We start from the raw sequence: 22120 nt of genomic DNA, 5'->3' as shown, positions 1-22120 counted from the left end.
AGCACTATCTCAGAAGGGGGGATAGTAATTTCAAAAGTACTCTCTCAGAAGGTGGGATATTAATTCCAAAAGTACTTTCTCAGAAGGTGGGATAGTAATTTCAAAAGTACTCTCTCAGAAGGTGGGATATTAATTCCAAAAGTACTTTCTCAGAAGGTGGGATAGTAATTTCAAAAGTACTCTCTCAGAAGGTGGAATAGTAATTCAAAAAGTAATCTTGAGAGAGTATGGTTTGTAGCTGTACTCTGTATTTAACATACCAGTATCAAATTAATATGAAGCATTGATTTAATCAGAATCATATCTGGTGAAGCTGTAAAAATATTAAATATGTTGACAACAGTCTGAGAGGGGATCCAAAAATCTCGTCTGATGTAAATAGAAACAGTTTTGTGGAGTTTTCCAAGGTTTTGCAAGATGTCTTTACTTTTGTTCAGTTTTCCACATTGACTTAAGACATTGAATACTGCCAAAATTTGTAAAAGTTAGTACACGGTTATGATTGTCAACTAGTAAACCAAAGGCCAGAAATGTCTTCCTTATGACTTCTTGTTTGTAGGAAACTGTAGTTTTAGGAATATTATAACATAGACTTGTTACTATGGACTGTAATATATGCATATAAGAAAATAAAAAAAAAATCTTTAACAAAAGTTTTTAATTGAATTTTATTTTTTCTTCAGGGCTTCTACCATGCACAAACAATGAAATTTCTACTCCATGTTCCGCAATTTTGTCTAAAATAGGTCCCATAAATAATGTGATGCTATTTCCGTGACAACAAAATTAAAACAACAAACATTGAATAAAATCAAGTTCTAAGATACCAGAATTAAAATACTATTATTAACAAATTCACTAGAAATTGCTTGATTGTCATGACGAGTTTCACACAACGAAGGAATGTCTAAAAGGTTTAAAAGTCTATTTACCTACAAAGAAATCACCAAAATTCAACTATTAATGCTGATGAAGATAATCACAATGTGTAAAATATATTTCAAAAAGGTCCATTTTATTCGAACTTTTTTTAAGTTCGGGACCTGCCTCAACAGACAATTTGATGAAGTTCTGATGATCTATTCATATTTAGCCAATAAAATTTCCTTACAAATTTAAAGATATCTTATAAAAATAATATCATGTATATGTTTTAAATGGATATGTTCCGAATAAAGCGTACAGGCAGTATATTAGGCAAAATTATTCATAAGCTGTATCATAGGCCGTAAAAATGTATCTTAAATGGTCATGGAGTTAAAATTTTGATATAAAACCTATTATTCAGTGTAACATACAAGTATAAGAATTTTTCAGAGATGACTGAAATATTTGCAGAAATTCTTCCCAATATATACACAAGGCATGAGCATACGGAATAAAACATCATTGTACATGTATGAAAAATGAAATTTTAAATTAAGAACAACAAAGACAACACTGAAGATGTATGCATTAATTTCCTTGCCACAACTGTTAAACAGAAACTTTTGCATAAAGTGATTTAGTTATAAACATTATTTACACAAGCAATTCATACAAGTGCTAGGCTTTTGTGAATTTTATAGGTTTTCAAACTCATTTAGTTTTACTGAAAGATAGCATGTGGCTTTTTACGTGTTTAAACAAAGGGAACCTATCCTTAATGTCTATTTTCAGAACAAAACAAGCCATTTAGATTGATATGTCTCACCTGTGTCCCGCTTTGACCATCAATGCAAGCTATGGTGCAAGTTTGGTTAGTGTAGCACTAAAATGTTCAGAGAAACTAACTTAAATCCCAAAACTTTAATGTTGATGGAGATGCTGACAAAGTCACTATACCATGAAAGGTAGACGGCATCCAGCATTTGATGCATTGGTTGAGATGTACTACCTATAGGATGCATCTATGGTCCAGGTTTGGTTGGTCTAGCACTTATACTTTCAGTGAAACTTAGTGAACCGAAAAAAAACCTTGATGTTTATGCCACAGTCGCACGGGGAGATAAAAAAATCAACATTTGTGAACAGGAATTGAATGCGTCTTCAACTTCTTCAATTATTAAAATTAAGTCTGATAATCTTTTACAACAATTATGAAACAAGTTCCTTAACTTATATAAATCACTGTTGTTGGCCTGGATGGTAGAACACGGGGGTTTTAAAGAAGGGGTGAACCTGAGGAAAACCCAGATAATCGTGCAGGCGACTCCTTTATATATTCACATCCCATCGGGAAATCAAACTCTGGCTGCCTTGATGAAGGCGAGTGCACTCTCCACTCAGCCATCCAACAAAGTATGATAAAATTCCACACAAAAAAATCCTAGTAAATGTATTCTTGACAGTACATTAACTCATTCACCCCTGAAGACACATTTGAACTCTCCCAATTCAAATGTTGGAATAGTTTATTTTCAAAATTTCAGGGGTGAAACAAGTTAATGAAATATTCCATTTATGATAGAAATTGATATTAAAGCAACAGTTCAAATTTGTTTATCAAAATTGATATTTTTTTTTACTCAAAAAATATAAAAACACAATATCATTGTTTACATAGTAATGATACAACTGAACAGTGAGATGTTATAGACATAAGATATGTACAACAGGTCTAGGACATGGATATGTAACAAACATAGGGAAAGCTGGATTCCTGAAAGGAGCTTATAAAACTTGAGTATGTACAAATCACCAAAATTACTAGAAATACGAGAATAAAATTTTATTGTCTCCCTATTGCATAACTACAATTTTTAATACAATACAATTCATCAGATAGATATTAAAATTGTGTTCCAATTCAAAATCTTGCAAAATAATAATAAATAGATCATAACAAACATGAACCCGTAGAAAGAAATAATGCATTTATATTGTTTATTCGACACCTCTTTAGCTAGAAGATAAGGAACACTGTATCCTCTGTATTAAGTACCCAATGCTAAAAAACTTGAAATGTTTAGGGGCATTTATCAAAAAGAAAGAATGCTTTTTATAGATTATATGCATCATAAAATTGGACCGAATCCCCTTGAAGGCATGCTGTCAAGTTTCCCTTAGTTATCTTTCTCATGTAAAATCATAACATTAAAATTCAACACATTTCTTTCACAGGAAAATAGGTTCTTAAAACGGGAATACAGTTCTTGTATTTAAACAAAATATCAAGTTTCATTGATCACAAGAATGTGTATAGAAAATAAATGGTTTTCATAGCAAACCTCTCTTGCACACATTGGAGTTTGTAAAAATGACAAAAACAGTATTTCTGCAATATAAATAAATATTTGTGTAAGTGTTACCAGTCCAGTTATGCACATGATTAAAACAAAATGTAAAAAAATCCAAGAAATATGTTCCCAACATGTTGTTCCTCAGTCATGAGGCGCTAAGAAAGATGAAATGAAGTGCACAGTAGTATAAAATCCGTGAAGAATCTGCCTCTTTGGTTATAAGGTGTTAATTTTTTTCTTGTTTATGGGTGTTTGTATTTACACGCAGTAGAAGATGAATATTGTAGTCAAGTTTCTGGATTTCACAATGTTTCCTTGGTAGAGGTTACGGATTTTCTGTAGGGTAATAAGGCTTAGCGGTTGTTCTGTTTCTGCTCAAAGAATATGAAATCCTGGCGAGAGAGAAAAAAATGAATGCCATAATTAGCAACTTTTTCATAGCAAATAAAACACATTGTTGAATTAACAGTTAGGAATTTTACACATTTCTTTGTCAGTGACTGTTAAGTTGGTCAAATAAAACACAATCACGTTTGTTTTAATCTTATATGGGTAATGTCTAAAAATATTAGGAAAGTAAACAAAAGGTTGAAAACTGGTCAAGAAAGCATTTTGAAGTAAACCACATCACAGTGACCTTGACCTATGACCTTTCAACCAAAATATGAATAGATTTCTTGGTCTTTGGGTAATGTATAGATGTGTACATTTGTGTGAAGTTTAAAAAAGGTAAGCTAGAAATTGTATCGGTTAATTAGGACCTAGATACTTAAACAGCTATCTGATTCTTTCCCCGGGGAAACTTTCAGCGGTGGGGAAAAGAATTGGCTGTTACACGGGCAACAGTTACCATGACCTTTGACCTTAGAACTGTGAAGCTTAAATGAAAGGATGTTGATTAAAAGCTACACAAATTAAGACTGTGAAACTAATATTCCCACAACAAAACTGCTTTTATATACCCAACTTAAACCTTTGTGGTGGTTTATAAAAAAGACTACCGGTATATCAAACTACAAAATATACTCTTTTTTTTATTTTATTTTTATTTATTTTTTAATTGGTGAATTTTGAACATTTGCAATATCAATGTTTAGCATTCAATACTGTAGTCACATCATTATAAAAACCCTAAAGGCTGAAGGTTAAATGAATAAATAATTCACTGAAGGTTAAATTAACTCATTCACCCCTGAAGACATATTTGAACTCTTCAAATTCAAAGGTTGGAATAGTTCATCATGAAAATACAGGGGTGAATGAGTTAATAAATAATTCAATCTATTTTATGAAAATAACTGGAGAAAATATACACTTACAATGAGGAAAATAGCACCCAACATGACTGCCTTCATTTTGACATCCAGATCCATGGGAACTAAAGACAATATCAAAGAGAAACCACGTATGTAAGACTAAAGCAAGATATATAGGGTTACCTCAGAAATCTTGAATACAACATGCAATTTCATATTCAAGAAAAGGAGTAATCCGTCACTACAACATGATCTGATACCTTCTTATCTTTGAATGAAAGATGAACAAATACATGTTACCTAAGCAAGTTAGTTTGTTCTCTAATTATACATGGTTGAGTTAAGTTGATGATTTAACTATGCCATAATTACATGCAATTACAGTAAAGTTTTATCTTAACAAAGGGGAGATAACCCTAGTTTAACACTTGTATGTGATTCCAATCCAAAGTAATAAATATATATTACGACAGTGAGCTTGATTTTCCTCGAGTTACCCCTAGTTATCTTTTGATGGTGATTGAGTTAAGGCAGAACTACATACAATCAAAGCTTCATATTCACAACGAAGGGGAGACAATCCAGTTTAAACACTTACAGGTGATTCCAAAGTTGTCAGCATCTGTAAAGTACTCCTTGGCAAATCCACTCCATTGCTTGCTGAGTTTTCCGACCTCAGCTGACCAGTCCTTGGACCAAACCTGATTGGACAGAGACACCAGAATCATTGCTGACCACAACACCAGCATCATCTACACTGTGACACTCAGCCTAAGTTTGAGCTAAGTTTCTATATCAGTCAAAGGTTGGTCAAGGTCTGTATGTAAGTTTATGTAAGATTAAGTTTGTGCCAAGACTCTATGTAAGTCTATGAAATATTAATATATTAAGTTTGATCCAAGTCTGCATGTAAGTCTATGAGAGATAAAGAGATTAAGTTTGAGCCAAGTCTCTATGTAAGTCTATAGGATATTAAGAGACTAAGTTTGCGAAAAAATGTACATAAGTCTTTGGGATACTAAGTTTGTGCAAAGTCTCTATGGGAGATTAAATTGAGCCAAGTCTCTATGTAAGTCTATGGGATATTAATTTTGTGCCAAGTCTATATGTAAGTCTATGGAGAAGTTTGAACCAAGTCTCTATGTAAGTCTATTTGAGATTGAGATTGAACCAAGTCTCTATGTAAGCCTATAAGATATTAAGTTAGAGCCAAGACTCTATGTCTATTTGAGATAAAGTTTGAGTGAAGTCTGTATGTAAGTCTATGTGAGATTAAATTTGTGCCAAGTCTTCATGTAAGTCTATGGGAAATTAATTTGAACCAAGTCTCAATGTAAGCCTACGAAAAAATAAGTTTGAGCCAAGTCTCTATGTAAGTGTATGGGATATAAAGTTTGTGCCAAGTTTCTATGTAAGTCTATGGGTGATTAAGATATAAAGATTGAGATTGAGCCGAACATCCACTTAAATCTATGGGAGACTATATAAGAGATAAAGATTGAGCTTTACAGCATTACTTACAATAAATTCCTGGTCCCAGCAGCATCCGTTCATCACACAGCATGGTCCCTTGACATTGAGAACGGGTTCATGGTTGGCATCTCGGATACTGTAGTGTGGAGTCCAACAACTCTGCCTGGAGAAGTAAAGGAATATAATCAGAATCCCTAAACTATCGCCCAATCAAAAATTATTCAAAGAATGTTACACCCTACTCACAAAACCATTTCATGGAACTTTTACCCCTACTCACAAAAACATTTCATGGAATTTTTACCCCTACTCACAAAAACATTTCATGGAATTTTACCCCTACATACAATCAAGGAAATTTTGTTAGAAATTTCACTACCAGGAAACGGTATTGGTGCAATTTTGATCATGATAATTCAGAACTTTAAAGCCTAAAAACAAGAAGATAAATACAGCAAGAATTATCTAATCAGCTCCATTCTGTAACACAGTAATTAAGTTGTTTGATAAAAAAACTTTTTTTTTCTCTAAAAATAAAATGATTTATAGCTCTGGGCCTGTATTCATGAAACCATTCTCATGCTCAAGCATGAATTCTGTGCTCAAACATGCTTTTTTGTTATCCACTTAAATCAGGTCAAATGATCAAAACGTCAATTGTAAACATTGCAAAAAGTATTATACTTTAACATCCTTCAAATGTTTTCCAAATCATTGACAAATTCAGAATGTTTTATCATTTATAACCTGTACAAGAAATTAATCTTGAGCAAAAAATCCATGATTAGAGAATGAGAATGGTTTAATGAATACGGGCCCTGGACATATTCATGTGTAAAAGATGTGCATTGATTAGGATGCCTTACAACTGTCAGGTGTAGGGAATTTCCCTTTAGCTCAGTGGCAAAGCTAGAGAGCCAAGGGTCGCGGGTTCGAGCCCCAGCAATGGCACTATCTATATCACTATTTCACGTCGTACTACACATGTATGATCACAATCCAGAGATGTAAACAATTGGCCTTCATGTTGTCAAATGTTAAGCAATGATTGGAGGCACAGTAGTCTAGTGGTAGGGCGCCAGGCTCGTGACCGAAGGGTTGCAGGTTCCAGTCACGGCACTGTGTTGTATCTTTGAGCAAGATACTTTACTCCACTTGTTCCAGTCTACTCATCTGTAAATGAGTATGTGTTTGGGCAGTGCTAGAATTGTTGAATGCTAGCTGTTAGCGCTGAAATGGCAGCTGTGGCTGTATGCTCCCAAGGGAGTTGAAAAGGTATTGGCTGGTTGCAAAGGCCCTATAACCACGGATAATAACTTGTGAACCGCTTTGAGAGATGAGCTACAAACTAGGTTGTGATAAAGCGGTATATAAGAACCTCAAATTATTATTCTTATTATTATTGTTTTACGTTTTGATTAGGCTGTCAATACATCAAACTGCTAACCCTTCCACAGACCAACATTTGGTGAAAAAAATCAAGAGTTATTTCCCTTTGACAATGTAAACATCTTTGTAGTCACAGCTACTCCTATAACATAAGAGGCTGCTGGTCGGCCTTTTTCCTATCGTATATGATTGCCGACTGCGAGTTATGCAGCGCCTGTCATAAGTATCCCGCCATGTAAACCTCTAACACTGTTGGAGTAGTCACAGCATATTCTTTAATTCAACCCATTTTTTTGTTTAGCACAACCATTGCCTATATTTGTATTGAAAATGTGAGATTTAAAACAACTTACTCCTGCCTGACATATCCAACAATTGTGCCCGGGGGCGCCTCGACAGCGATTTCATGGGCACAGCCATCAGCATTGGCACACCAGCAGCATCCCACACAGCACTTAAACTCACGAGTGCATTTGATGATTTCCTAGAAACATAAGATATACACATCAGACATACCGGAAGACATGTACAGCACACAAAACTTTGACTGTACTTTCGATGATCTTATGCAGAAATAGATATATATGTACAATTTATTAAACTTATTAAAATATCAATCATATTGCATTTGTGATCAATTATATTCAACCTGTCCATATTGCCTGCCCATGTATTGATATATCGGTGTCAGCCCAAATCTGGTGATATTGTCAGCTTCCGGCTCTTCCAGCCTGCAACCAGGACTGAGTTTTACTAAAGGTCGTAAGATGTAGACGTTAGTCGAGTTCGGATTTTAGTTACGGTTGCGTAAGGTCCGTTTTATCAAAGGTCGTAACTCCGAACATAAATGTAGGGTTAAACGTAACCTTGGACGTAGACTTACAACTGGAACTCTCCAAATCAGAGATAAAAATGATATAGCAACGCATTATGGTACATGCGTATCGTGTACTTTTATTTTAGTGTAAACAGTGTCTGCTCGATAACCATCAAATGATGTTGCAGAAGTAGGAACGCGGACATGTTCATGTTTACGTTACTAACGTGTGATCTTACGCGTAGACGTATACTTATGTGTGAACTTACGTGTGCTCAGAGGCAGACATAGACTTACGCATATCTTAACTCGTAACTAAAAGTTACGACCTTCAGTAAAACAGATTTTTGACGTAAGTTACGCCTAAGTCAACGTGTGGATTTACAACCTTTAGTAAAACTCAGTCCTGGTCTTAACCAAATTCTTAATTTGGGTCTACTTTGCAAATTCTTTTTGGTGAAACAAAAAATTACAGAGCAGAGCTTTTTTGTCTGCAATTACTCCAGGCTATTTATTTATGACAAAGCGTGTGTCAAATTAATCACTTTTTGCTTCCTTTTTGGATTTTACAGTTATTAACAGTTTATTTACTAAGGTTAAAATTTAACAGATCTGTCCCTTACCTACATACACCTATGACACCCTTGTTAACCTACCTGCCCTGAGTTGTCGGTGATGTGAAGGTTGAAACCTCGGTTTGGTCCACAGCACTGACGCTCACAGGTCTCCGACTCTGAAAATATCAGGTACGCAAGTGTAAGGTCAGATTTACAACATTTAATTTAACAAGAGGCCCATGGGCCTTAACGGTCACCTGATATATTTATACAGAGAGTTGATTTTGTTTTTAACATGAACAGAAATATTATTCAAAGTGACAAAAAACAATAAAACCACCTTATTCAATATCTAGCATACAGATTTAAGACCATACAGATTTAAGACTAAAAAGTATTTGAAACTAGCACCTCTGATTCTAAACAAGGAAAATGAAGAAATTTTAGCACACTGACTCCATTGAGCCCCCCCCTACAGCCCTTGGGGGTAGGGCTGGCTCAAAATGTAATATTCAAAGTATCATTTGCCATTATAATCCTTAATAAAATAAAACTGATAATGCTAACCTAAATTGAATTACTTCCAATGGAAAGTAAACAAATGTTGGTCCAAAATGTGATTTCCCTATATAAACTTTAGTAAAGTTTACCCCCTCTCCAGGGGAAAATGTGAGACCCCAGGGTCAAGAAATTCACAATTTTGGTAAAGCACCTTAAGACCCTTCCATCTATAAAGAGTATTTGATTCTACCATATCTGGGTCTTGAGAAGAAGATTTTTGAAATTTTTGTCAATTTGACCCTTTTTGGTCCCACCCATCAGCCCCGGGGGTCAGTCAGGGCTGATATGTGCATACTATCAAACTTCTACCTAAAACTGATAATGCTAACCTAAATTGAATTACTTCCAATGGAAATTAAACAAATGTTTGTCCAAAATGTGATTTCCCTATATAAACTATAGTAAAGATTACCCCCTCCCCAGGGGAAAACGTGAGACCCCAGGGCCAAGAAACTCACAATTATGGTAAAGCACCTTAAGACCCTTCCATCTATGAAGAGTATTTGATTCTACCATATCTGGGTCTTGAGAAGAAGATTTTTGAAATTTTAGTCAATTTCACCCTTTTTGGCCCCGCCCCTCAGGCCCCTGGGGGCTTGGGACTAAACCGGCAACTATTTTTGTTGACCGTAGTCCATGTAAGGTTCCTGCAAAATCTCATTGAAATTGGTTCAGTGGTTTTGGAGAAGAAGTCGAAAATGTAAATTGTTTACGGACGCACGACGGACGACGACGGACAAAAGGCGTTCGCATAGGTCACTTGAGACTTTGTCTCAGGTGACCTAAAAGCTCATTTAAACAATTCCCTCCACAACTTTGAATCAAAATGATCAGACTCTTTTCTAATACACACTACAGGACAAACAGCAGATTTATACACTCGTAAAACCCATAAAACTCCAAAGATACAGAAATCTTAAGAAATAGGATACAAACAGGATACAAACACTCCTTTATTTGTCGTTATGTGAAGAGTTACTTCCCTTCTTTCAATTTTGCATTAAGCGTTTCACTGTGTAAGAATGCATGAAAGATTATTGTTTTACTTTTTTTACATTCTAATTGTCACTAACAAGTCAAAACTACAATTTAGAAAGTAATTAACATGTCTATTAATGTTGAAATCTTTTTGAAATAAGAAACATGTAAATGTAACTCATTCACCCCTGAAATTTCATAATGACCTATTCCAACCTATGAATTGGAAGACATCAAATCTGTCTTCAGGGGTGAATGAGTTAATGCATTTAAGTGTAATCCTTTTCAATGAAATACTATGTAATGAAGAAAACTGCATGAACAAGATAGATAAATTGTTTTCTTAACAAAACAGTCAGTCTTTCACTCTTCTTACAACCCAGCCGTTTGGTGGGAATGAGGGTGGCTGGATTACTCAGTCTACAATACAGTATGTATATAGTTATTTGGTTTGGTTTGTTTGTGTTTTACATCCTATTAACAGCTATGGTTATTTAATGACATGCCAGGTTTTGGTGGTGGTGGAAAGCTGGATTTCCCCGAGACAATCCACCGAACTATGGCAAGTACCTGGTGACTGCCCCAAGTATAGGCCTCGAACCTGTGACCCAGTGGTGAAGGGCTAGTGGTAGCAGAATGTCGGACGCCTGAACCCCTTGGTCACTGTGGCCCCTCGATATATAGTTAAACAAAGATTGACTTCCATAAGCTAGACTATGGATATAAACAGGCCCGTTTAACGGTAAAATACATGCTACCCAAGTGTTAATTTTGCCATTTACATGTATTTACTACATATTGTTTGTTGTGAACAAATATTTGCTGACATGATGAATTTGCCACCACTTGAGAGGGTGAAAAGGATGAGAGTAACTCATTCACCCCTGAAATTTCATAATGAACTATTCCAACCCTTTGAATTGGAACAGTTCAAATGTGTCTTCGGGGGTGAATGAGTTAAATTGCAGCAAATATTTCCCAGTACACAGTGCTTTCTAGGAGTAATGAGTGCCCTTTGATATTCTCATCATCTTTTGTGTTGTCTGTAATTTCTGAGAACTCTGACAAAGAAACATGTTATTGTCAGAATCAAGTCTACAAATGGAGAATAATTATATGGTAACATAATTACCTGTTCATTAAATAAAGTGTGAACTACCTGAATGCTTAAATTTCACTGTTTAATGTATAAACTCACCTTCTGCGGCAAAGAAAACCTGCTGTCCCTGGTTGTTGAGAACCTTGTACTTGTTTGCCATCTCCCAGCCAGTAAACACTGCATATTATACATGTATATATTAAAATTGAATCAATACCTGTATAGCTGTATCAGTATCGGTATCATGATAGTTCGGAGGTTGGTAAGTGTATTGCAAGAACTCTTACATGTTTTCTAATTGGAACAACTGTTTGGCACTTTCAGTCATATATTGGTGTGGTGTCAAATTAAAATTATAACAGAAATTCACAAAATACGTGTTGCCTGCTGGTAGTAGTAATTATAGAAAACAAAAATTTGTTCCTGCAAATTGTCTGTTTTATAACTTGGTAAAACAGCTTATTTGACATGTAACATAAACAAGAGGCCCAAGGGCCTTAGCGGTCACCTGAGTTATATCATAGGTACTGGTAGCTTTATTTTATTGTTTAGATGTGATGTGGAAATCAGCATGTAAACTAAGTGAAATACAATACTTGTCATGTCATCAATGGATAAAAATTTGAAAATATTGGTAAATGTTCCCTTTGGGGCCCCGCCCTAGCCCCTGGGGATGGGGCAGGAATCCCAATTTTACAAAGTAATACTCTCATTCACCAAAGATGATTCTGACTAAGTTTGAGTAATTTTCTGCTGAAAATGGATAAAATATATACCGAAAAGTGTTATTTCCCTATATAAACTATATTAAACTTTACCCCCTCCCCAAGGGAGAACGGATAGCTCGGGGGTCCTGAAATTTACAATTTAAATAAAGCCCCTGATGATCTTTCTTTCCACGTAGAGAAAATCACTGTAGTACCTCTGAGTCTGGAGAAGAAGATTTTTGAAATATTGATTAATTTTCCCTTTGGGGCCCCGCCCTGGCCCCAGGGGTCGGGGTAGGAATCTCAATTTTACAATTTGAAACCATCTACCTCCAAGGATAATTCTCACCAAGTAAAAATAATTTCCTACAGAAAGTTGTCAAAATATACCCAAAAGTGTTATTTCCCTATATAAACTATAGTAAACTTTACCCCCTCCCCAAGGGAGAACGGATAGCTCGGGGGTCCTGAAATTTACAATTTAAGTAAAGCCCCTGATGATCTTTCTTTCCACGTAGAGAAAATCACTGTAGTACCTCTGAGTCTGGAGAAGAAGATTTTTGAAATATTGATTAATTTTCCCTTTGGGGCCCCGCCCTGGCCCCAGGGGTCGGGGTAGGAATCTCAATTTTACAATTTGAAACCATCTACCTCCAAGGATAATTCTCACCAAGTAAAAATAATTTCCTACAGAAAGTTGTCAAAATATACCCAAAAGTGTTATTTCCCTATATAAACTATAGTAAACTTTACCCCCTCCCCAAGGGAGAACGGATAGCTCGGGGGTCCTGAAATTTACAATTTAAGTAAAGCCCCTGATGATCTTTCTTTCCACGTAGAGAAAATCACTGTAGTACCTCTGAGTCTGGAGAAGAAGATTTTTGAAATATTGATTAATTTTCCCTTTGGGGCCCCGCCCTGGCCCCAGGGGTCGGGGTAGGAATCTCAATTTTACAATTTGAAACCATCTACCTCCAAGGATAATTCTCACCAAGTAAAAATAATTTCCTACAGAAAGTTGTCAAAATATACCCAAAAGTGTTATTTCCCTATATAAACTATAGTAAACTTTACCCCCTCCCCAAGGGAGAACGGATAGCTCGGGGGTCCTGAAATTTACAATTTAAGTAAAGCCCCTGATGATCTTTCTTTCCACGTAGAGAAAATCACTGTAGTACCTCTGAGTCTGGAGAAGAAGATTTTTGAAATATTGATTAATTTTCCCTTTGGGGCCCCGCCCTGGCCCCAGGGGTCGGGGTAGGAATCTCAATTTTACAATTTGAAACCATCTACCTCCAAGGATAATTCTCACCAAGTAAAAATAATTTCCTACAGAAAGTTGTCAAAATATACCCAAAAGTGTTATTTCCCTATATAAACTATAGTAAACTTTACCCCCTCCCCAAGGGAGAACGGATAGCTCGGGGGTCCTGAAATTTACAATTTAAGTAAAGCCCCTGATGATCTTTCTTTCCACGTAGAGAAAATCACTGTAGTACCTCTGAGTCTGGAGAAGAAGATTTTTGAAATATTGATTAATTTTCCCTTTGGGGCCCCGCCCTGGCCCCAGGGGTTGGGGTAGGAATCCCAATTTTACAATTTTGAAGCCTCATCTACCAAGGATGATTCTGACCAAGTTTGAAAAAAATCCATCCACTGGTTCTTGAGAAGAAGTTGAAAATGTAAAAGTTTACGCACGACGCACGACGGACGACGGACGACGGACGACGACGGACGAAAAGCGATTAGAATAGGTCACTTGAGCAAAGCTCAGGTGACCTAAAAAGAGACCACCAAGAAAGATGAAGAAGAGTTTTCTTTGTTGTTTTGAACTAAAACATAGCTGTATACCTTTGAATAGAAATGCATCTTTCAAACATTTATAAGGTCAGACAAAAACATATATTTTTTTCCTATAACATGTTGGAAAATTTAGGGTAGGTAGGTACATGTATAGGCAACAAATTTTATTCTAACCCTTTCATCACTGCAGACCATAATGGACTCATCCATATCAATGCATGGTAGAGTCTACTGAAGTTACACAGGGGTAAAGGGTTAACAAATAATTTTGTATGGTTTATATAGGAGAGAGATCTTTACTTTAACAGTGCTTCTTTGAAAATTGCCTTAAAAAGTTTAGGGTAGGCACAACAAATTAGGGAAGGTAAAAAGGGTTACTGGAAACACAAAATCTTTTTTGTTTGACCTAATAGTATGCAGCACATTTCTGTTCAAACATCTGTTCCATTATGAATTGTTACAGCCCTGTATTATGCTACTATGGAAGAAACATAAAGGACTAGGGGCGCTAAGGGTCATTTTCTCCCTCACCAGGGATTTAGAATTACATGTAATTGTTTTATTCGTAATCTTGGATAAATGAAGTACACAAATATGATATTTCAAATTCATTCAACAATTTTGAAGGAGATATGGCCTAACAAAGAAAGTTAATAAACCTCATGTTTCAATCTGAAACGTGTAAATATTGTCTATTGCATGCTATATATGGTACCGGTATGTATATTGGCCATTTAGAAGCCAATCAACTGAACACTGTTCAATTTTTGAAAACCTTTGCACATATTAACCAAATTCATATTTGGCATACTTAAACATTGTCATATAAGTGTTCAGTCCAAGAAAGGATTTTCTGGATGCGGAGGCTTTTATTGGCTTTTTCTGCATAGCAACGCAAATTTGTTATTATGGTGTGGTATCTATGCTTGCCCCATCATAAAAAAATCTGCACCAGGAAATATAGCCCCAAATAACCAATGTGAGGTTTATATATTGGTAAATAAATTCAAGTTGATTTTTTTAGTTTTTTTGAGGCTGAAAATGACCCATAAAGTCATTTCTAACCAGGCTTCTAATGAAATGTTAGATACATACATTCCAAGATCTCAATCTGCTGTTTGATGAGGAGTTGATCAATCTGGGTGAGGTACTCCAGTCCGGGGGGACAGCCAGGAATGGCCTCGGGACGAGACATCCACTGCACCACCTGGGGTTGTCCAGGAATGTTCATTGGAATAACTACTCCAGCTATATAATAATAATATAGTGAACATTTTAGATGGAATTTATCATATTTTGGGTGATGGCTTATCATCTGATTCAGTATGCTTTACAAGTTGTTATTTTTTTTCAATTAACTCATTCACCCCTGGAGACACATTTGAACTCTTCCTGTGCAAAAGTTGGAATAGTTCATTATGAAATTTCAGGGTTGAAACTTGAATAAGTGAAGGATCCTCGTTCCACTGCCAGAAATTGTAACTACAGGGTAAGTTCTAGAAACTGTTTTTCCTGGCATGACTATCTATGGCTGTAATGAATCATTTCTAGAAAGAAAGCCATGAGTTGTGGGACTTATATGAGAAATAATAGATATGAAATAAACAAAATTTAAATCAACAACAGTGTTTTGAGAGTAAAAAGTCCACAGGGCTATATCAGGATTTAAACCCTTGACTTCAGATTGTTATAACTTAAATAACCTCTTACCGAACGAGCTGTATCGGTTTAACAGAAGTTGCTTAGCCAAACTGTGTTACAGTGTCATCCAAACAGAAGTTAAGGGGAGGTAACTGACTAACAGCATGTAGGGAAAATTACAGTGCAGTCCGGGACAGCGATCTTCAGCAATGTTTACCAGAGGAACCGAAACTGGTCGCCCAACCTACATACAATAATCCTATTCAGGACTCTGGGTCCTTGTATTGATAGGGATTATTATCTGAGTTTTACTCTAACGTGTGTACATGTACCGGTATCTGGGTTAATCAATGAACTACATCTAGTTAGCTGATACATGTACAGTGTCTCTAGAGAACTGGGTCAATACATTGTAACCTATAACTGTAACATAAATAAATAATTGTATTAATGTCCACTGAGCAGTGCATGTTTCTACTTTGTTCTATTCAGTAATTCGGAAGGGGCCATATTTTTGCCACAGTAGATTTCTTAATGTACACTACTAGACCAAACTTAACATACTTAATATTTCTACCTAAAGAAAATAAAGATTAACCTGACTTAAATTACAGGAACTTTTACCTCCCACAAAACCTAGTATAGATAAAGCTTTTTGTCATTCTTTAGGAAATTGTTATCACGTCCACTCTGCTGAAATTTATTGACATTTGAGTTTTAAGCCATTAAGCCTTATAGGTTTATCATGTGCTTTCTGTCAGTATTACTCTACACCGGTATGTGAGGCGGTGATTTTAGCGTAGCTATGTTTTCTTCCGTTGTTACTTTTTACTGTGTTTACAATCGCATGCCAAACATTTTTGTGTAGCCATGATTTCTATATGTATAGCAGGCATTTTTAGTGTAGCCATAATCATACCTGCTAACTAACTGTCCCTATATTGAAGGGAGGCTCTCGATTCCGGACCCCAAAATTGAGCATTTTCAACCACTGAATTTTCTTAGCTATCCCTATTTTCTAAGATCTGATGATTTCATGTGATAGAACTGTCATTGGACAACTCAAGAATGACATTTAAAAGTTTTATTTTTTCCTTAGGGTGTGTACATGTACATTAACACATTTTACTAATACTTTTGATTCCTAGCACGTGTAATCTCCCCCATGGAAATTTTATATAGTTGGCAAGTAATAGGTATGCCTAATTATTCTTCATTAGTATTCCATGCAAATAATGTTGACAGCCATTTTAAACAAACAGTGTATATAAGCCTAACACTGCAAACACAACCACCTGCGAATCACAAAGTTTTGTGTTTTTATTTTTTTATTTTGTTGATTTCGTGGGTAACCTTCATCCACAAATTCATAGATTCACAAATTTAAATAATTACAAATGTGATATAAAGCATTTCTCTGTTTGAGTGCGTACTTGTAATCTACAAATTCATGTACCAACGAAATGGAGTTTTGTCGGAAAACCACCAAATTTGAACCCCGCGAATATAGCTGATTTCACAGCATTTTGGTTTTGTTGGTCTTCTGAACTATTCGCTGCTGAAAAATTTAAGTACTCACTGAAGTTTTGAACATCTTGAATAAAAAGGGATATAGAAGAGTCCAACAAAAAACATATCTAGGTCTTGCACCCCCAATTATTTCAATCATTTGTATAAACTATCAAACATAAATATGAATTAGAAATTGAAGTTGCCAGTTTCTTGCTGGACAGAATGCTTCAATTTATGTGTTAGCTTACTTGTGTTTTTTTACAAAAATTAATATAGAATTAACTTCAGAGGAAACATCTTTGGGTCAATTTTCTCACTTTCGCTTCACGTAAAAAAATATCTTTCAATGAATTTGAGCCAGGCACATTGCAGTAATAACATTTTTTTGTTTAAATCAAAAGAAAGAAATCATTGTAGGTTTTGATGTGTTAATTTATATCTAGGAGAACATGATGTATAAAATCTTTAACAAAGCTTTGATTCGGTTAACGCCTAAACATTTACAAAACATGTAAAATGAAAGCAGACCAACGGAATTCAAGATATTCTGATTATAAATAATTACAAAAGAAAAAAAAGGAAACTGAAATATGTGGCGTTACTTACCCTGACCATACTGGGGCTGCATTGGTTGTCCATACGACTGAGGCTGGCCATACGCTGTCAACAGTCATACAAAAACATGTTATAATTCAAGGGAGACAATTCAAGGGAGGCAATCCAAACAAAATACAATTATATAATTACTTTGTTTCAAAATTTTCACTGATGTTAAAATAAACAAAACATGTATTTTGAATAATTGCAGCTAATTTTATAATGAACTGTTACTGTGCTCATATGTAAATTCATTTCTTTCCAAAATTAAGTATGGTATATCATACATGTTATGTTAGTAAAGTTAAGTTTAATCTTAAATTCATACATAGAATCATATCATAGAGTCCTATATTTTTAAACACTTGAATTCTTACACAATTATAAAAAATTTGATACAAAATTAATAGTAATTATATTTAAGCCATAGTTGTATCTATTCTGTTTAACACTTAACCACAAAAGAAGACAAATTAATCATAGTCACACTTTTTATCAGAAAAATAATTAAATAAATCTTATATATATATAATTGTACCATAAATTATCATCACTACAAAATGAACAAGAAAAAGTTTATTTGATTAAAATCATTTGTTCCTCTACTGTCAGAAGCACTGAAGAACCTCGTTAATCCTAACCTAATTATACTTATAGGAATCTCGTATCCAGCAATAAAATTAAATATATACACATCTTTGTAAGGGACAAAAACTCACTTTCAGCAGATAATTCTCTGCAGGAAACACTTTGAACCAATTTATGAAAGTACTTTCCATTGCAAATTATTGGCAGAAACATTTTCCTCAGTAAAGAGGTTCTTCAGTACTTACAGTTATTAGCAAACGTGAAACAGAATATAACAGAGTGTATTTTCATCACACAGAAAACTATTGATGTGGATGTTCAGGTAGCTGTGATATAATCAGGAGAGATCTTTTCAAAGTTTAATTAGTTAGTGGTTAAAACAGACTGATTAGATTTAGCCAGGATTGGAAAGATATCATGGAATGAAGACTAGATCGATGTATGTCATGGGAAGAAATATTTAGCAGGTTTTTGTTTTTTGTTTTTAATATATTTTAGCAGTTAAACTTATAACAGCTAAACTTTATCACATAATGTACTGTGTTATCCAGTGAATATACCCATGTCATATTTTTTTCCGTATTAACCCATGTAATATGACCTATCAGCCCTGCGATTGGTTGTAAGTTTCAATTCTTTTACTATTGTGACGTCACGCCTAGGACGTGTACATGAGGTCACTGACTTACACACTGGAGTCAAAATGGTGGCTTTTTACATTTCAAGGTTGCATGAAAATTGCCGTTTTACACGAACAAATGCCATAAATCTTGATTATGTGATGATATTTATGAAACTTGTCACAAAATTTTTCATTTTAGTGAGCCTTCCTTAGACTTGTTTAAAATCTCATATGAAATGGAAACACATGTAAGATCCTATATCTACCGAGCAATTTTATCACATTATTACAATGTTATTCAGTGAAAACACATATATTTTGTGTAGGAACTCATCTTATATGACTTATTGTGATGTCACAGAATGATAGTAATAACACCACAGACCTCCAGATGATATAATGGAGACAACAGATACTTTACAATGGGACAATTCCCCAGCCAAACTTTTGCCCTACACCGGTAAAATTGATATAAGCCCAGTGTTAATTTCACCTAAAGTTCACATCTAATTACTATGTAAATTAAGTTGTCTACAAACGATTACTGTAATGATGTATTTGCCCTTATTCCGTCTTTGCGTATTGCAGAGTTATCTTCTCTTGGGAGCAGGTATTGATTGTTACGTCATTGGTCTGTGCGAGAAAATTACGTCGTTTTCCCAAAAATTGATGACGTTACTCTCCCAAACAAGTGACGTAACAATCAATACCTGCTCCAAAGAGAAGATAACTCTGCAATACGCAAAGACGGAATTGCGGAGAGCGAAAATTGTGTACAAGGTTTACAGAATATATAGGGCCATGATTGTAGAATTTATATATTAACTCATTCACCCCTGGAATTTCATAATGAACTATTCCAACCTTTGAATTGGAGGAGTTCCAATGTGTCTTTAGAGGTGAATTGAGTTATTAAGACATTGAGATTGACCTGGAAAATGTATAATGTACACGTTTATTGCAATATTCACTAAAACTCTTGATCATGTGAAAAAAGAGACAAAATATGTTGTTTCAATTCATACCTGTACACGGGTAATTATGAGATTTATGCAATCAAAGGTTTATATAAAATGAAAAGTTCTCAGATTTAATTTATCATTTCATAAATCTCATTTGAAATAAATCAAGATTAAATCAACATATCCTGACATATTCATAAAAGCAATCTTACACACATCTACTTACAAAAGTAAATGTCTAAAAATGTGGAGCTGATGAGTATAACTATGAGATATATTGACATAGGCCTAATACATAAATTAAATTGATAAAAATCTGTAAGAAATTATTCAAATACATGACTCAGAAACTGCCAGGAAAGGTGAAGGCAATACATAAACACACTTTTTTTGGGGGGGCGTTGGGAGGGCTGTTAGATATATAATTATGTACCTAATTGAACTGATTTGAATGTGAGCAATATAATGTACATGTTTGAATTAGGATTACAAATAAGTCTATAATAGACTTAAGATAATTCTTAGCCCTAATATGTCAATTACGTATATATGTTAGGACTGAGAAAATTCTTATTTTAAATCTGTACAGTTGTCTAGGGCTGAAAGAAAACATCACTATAATTGAAGGACGGACTCTTTCAGCAAGTTCTTAAATCAAAAGCGAAGCTTACACTTGTATATTGTGTATTTGATAAACTAGTCAATCCTTAAACTTACTTATGATGAAATCAATGAAGCGAAACTAGGCCAGCTATATATAGCTAGTGCATTCTAAATGGGATGTGTATGCAGACAACCATATGGGAGAGTTTTACCTGCCAGCTGGAAACGATCAAGAGACAGGTGTGCACAATTAAAGGTTATTATACAGCCTTCTATATCCTACCCTGTATCAGCACAAGATTTCCTTATCAGCTCAAGAGGGTGGGATACCCAAGGGCTTATATATGGATCAAGGGTTGAAACAGGGATGGATATGGAAAGGGTCATATATTATAACCATTTTATCACATAGGATGTGTAATAAGCATCAAAATCATCAGAAATAACAAAAATAAAATGTAATCTCGGTTTGTAAAGGGTCATATTGTAACCTTTTTATCAAATAATATATGTAATAAGCATCCAAATCATTAGCAAAAACAAAAATCAAATTTATGATAGAAGAAGTTGTACAACTTCAACCAGTTGTTATTTTCAGAAGGACATTATAGATTATATACATTATATATATTATCCACTTCACAGGAAGTACACTAGCCATGATTACCAGACATAAATCTCTTCTTTAATTCATTCACCCCTAAAGGCACATTTGAACTCTTCCAATTCAAAGGTTGGAACAGTTCATCATGAAATTTCAGGGGTGGATGAGTAAAAAAAGTGTGTAAGTACTTTTAAAAATATCATCATTGATTGGGACTGGTTGAGGTGTGGGAGAGGTTCTATATGTTTTCAATTTCTCCTGCAAAAGGGTGAAGGCTGCTTTTAGGAAAGGAGCACTAAATTCAGGTGAATTGGGTATGCAAAGAAGGCCATACCATTGACATGAACATGTATCAGTAAATGATAATTTTTACTGTTGGGATCGGGAACCAATGCAATGAGTATCCCATATACAGGTAAAATATAAGGTGGGTGGCGGATTATATTTATCATGTATACTGCCGGATTAAAAATAAAATCTGATTTTTTCAGTTTCCAATATGATGATTCTTTTTTTATTTCAGTGAGAAGAAATCCGGATTAAAAACACCAGAAGCATCATGCGGTATTATTATTAGCCTCCCCAGGGCCCCAGCCCCCACCCCCACCTTGACCCCCTCCAAATATTACACTATGTATTTCAGATGCTACACCTGTTGGTAATTACAAATTGGAAAGCAGGTAAATTCTATCAGAAAGATATTCCTGGTTTTAGAAACAATAATTAACAGGAAACAGAAGGCATTACATTTGTAACAGGAAAGAGAATAGTGTGCTTCCACCGGGGATCGAACCCTCGATCTCCAGGTTCCTAGTCGGACGCTCTACCACTGAGCTAAAGGGAAATTCCCCCTAGCTCGAAGCTGTAAGGCGACCTTAATCCTATGTACAATTGAACCCTGCCACACTACTCCCCCCTTTTTAAATGTGTTCGCCCTCGAACACCACAACCCAGGTTCTAACTCCCTGTCACCACAGGGAGGGCCACAGACACCATTTGTAACAGGAAAGAGAATAGTGTGCTTCCACCGGGGATCGAACCCTCGATCTCCAGGTTCCTAGTCGGACGCTCTACCACTGAGCTAAAGGGAAATTCCCCCTAGCTCGAAGCTGTAAGGCGACCTTAATCCT

The 22120-nt window shown here is 35.2% G+C and overlaps 1 protein-coding gene across 4 annotated transcripts in view; it reads right to left on the bottom strand.

Annotated features, from left to right (window-relative positions):
• Positions 1-649: 649 nt before the first annotated feature.
• Positions 650-22120, bottom strand: part of LOC110458932 (phospholipid scramblase 2-like) — a 34450-nt gene continuing 12979 nt past the window's right edge. For all 4 annotated transcript variants that reach the window (XM_021510915.1, XM_021510916.1, XM_021510914.1 and 1 more), the window contains exons 3-11: positions 17621-17674; positions 14957-15109; positions 11451-11528; positions 8813-8889; positions 7693-7823; positions 5999-6113; positions 5076-5178; positions 4541-4599; positions 650-3613 (exon numbers count right to left, since the gene is read on the bottom strand). In XM_021510915.1, the coding sequence (XP_021366590.1) occupies positions 3575-3613; positions 4541-4599; positions 5076-5178; positions 5999-6113; positions 7693-7823; positions 8813-8889; positions 11451-11528; positions 14957-15109; positions 17621-17674 (809 nt within the window). In that variant the 3' untranslated portion in view covers positions 650-3574. The remainder of the gene's footprint in view (positions 3614-4540; positions 4600-5075; positions 5179-5998; positions 6114-7692; positions 7824-8812; positions 8890-11450; positions 11529-14956; positions 15110-17620; positions 17675-22120) is intronic.

The sequence above is a fragment of the Mizuhopecten yessoensis genome, unplaced genomic scaffold (genome assembly GCF_002113885.1).
Source record: "Mizuhopecten yessoensis strain PY_sf001 unplaced genomic scaffold, ASM211388v2 scaffold9847, whole genome shotgun sequence".
Taxonomy (NCBI): domain Eukaryota; kingdom Metazoa; phylum Mollusca; class Bivalvia; order Pectinida; family Pectinidae; genus Mizuhopecten; species Mizuhopecten yessoensis.
This window is presented reverse-complemented; position numbering and strand designations above follow the sequence as displayed.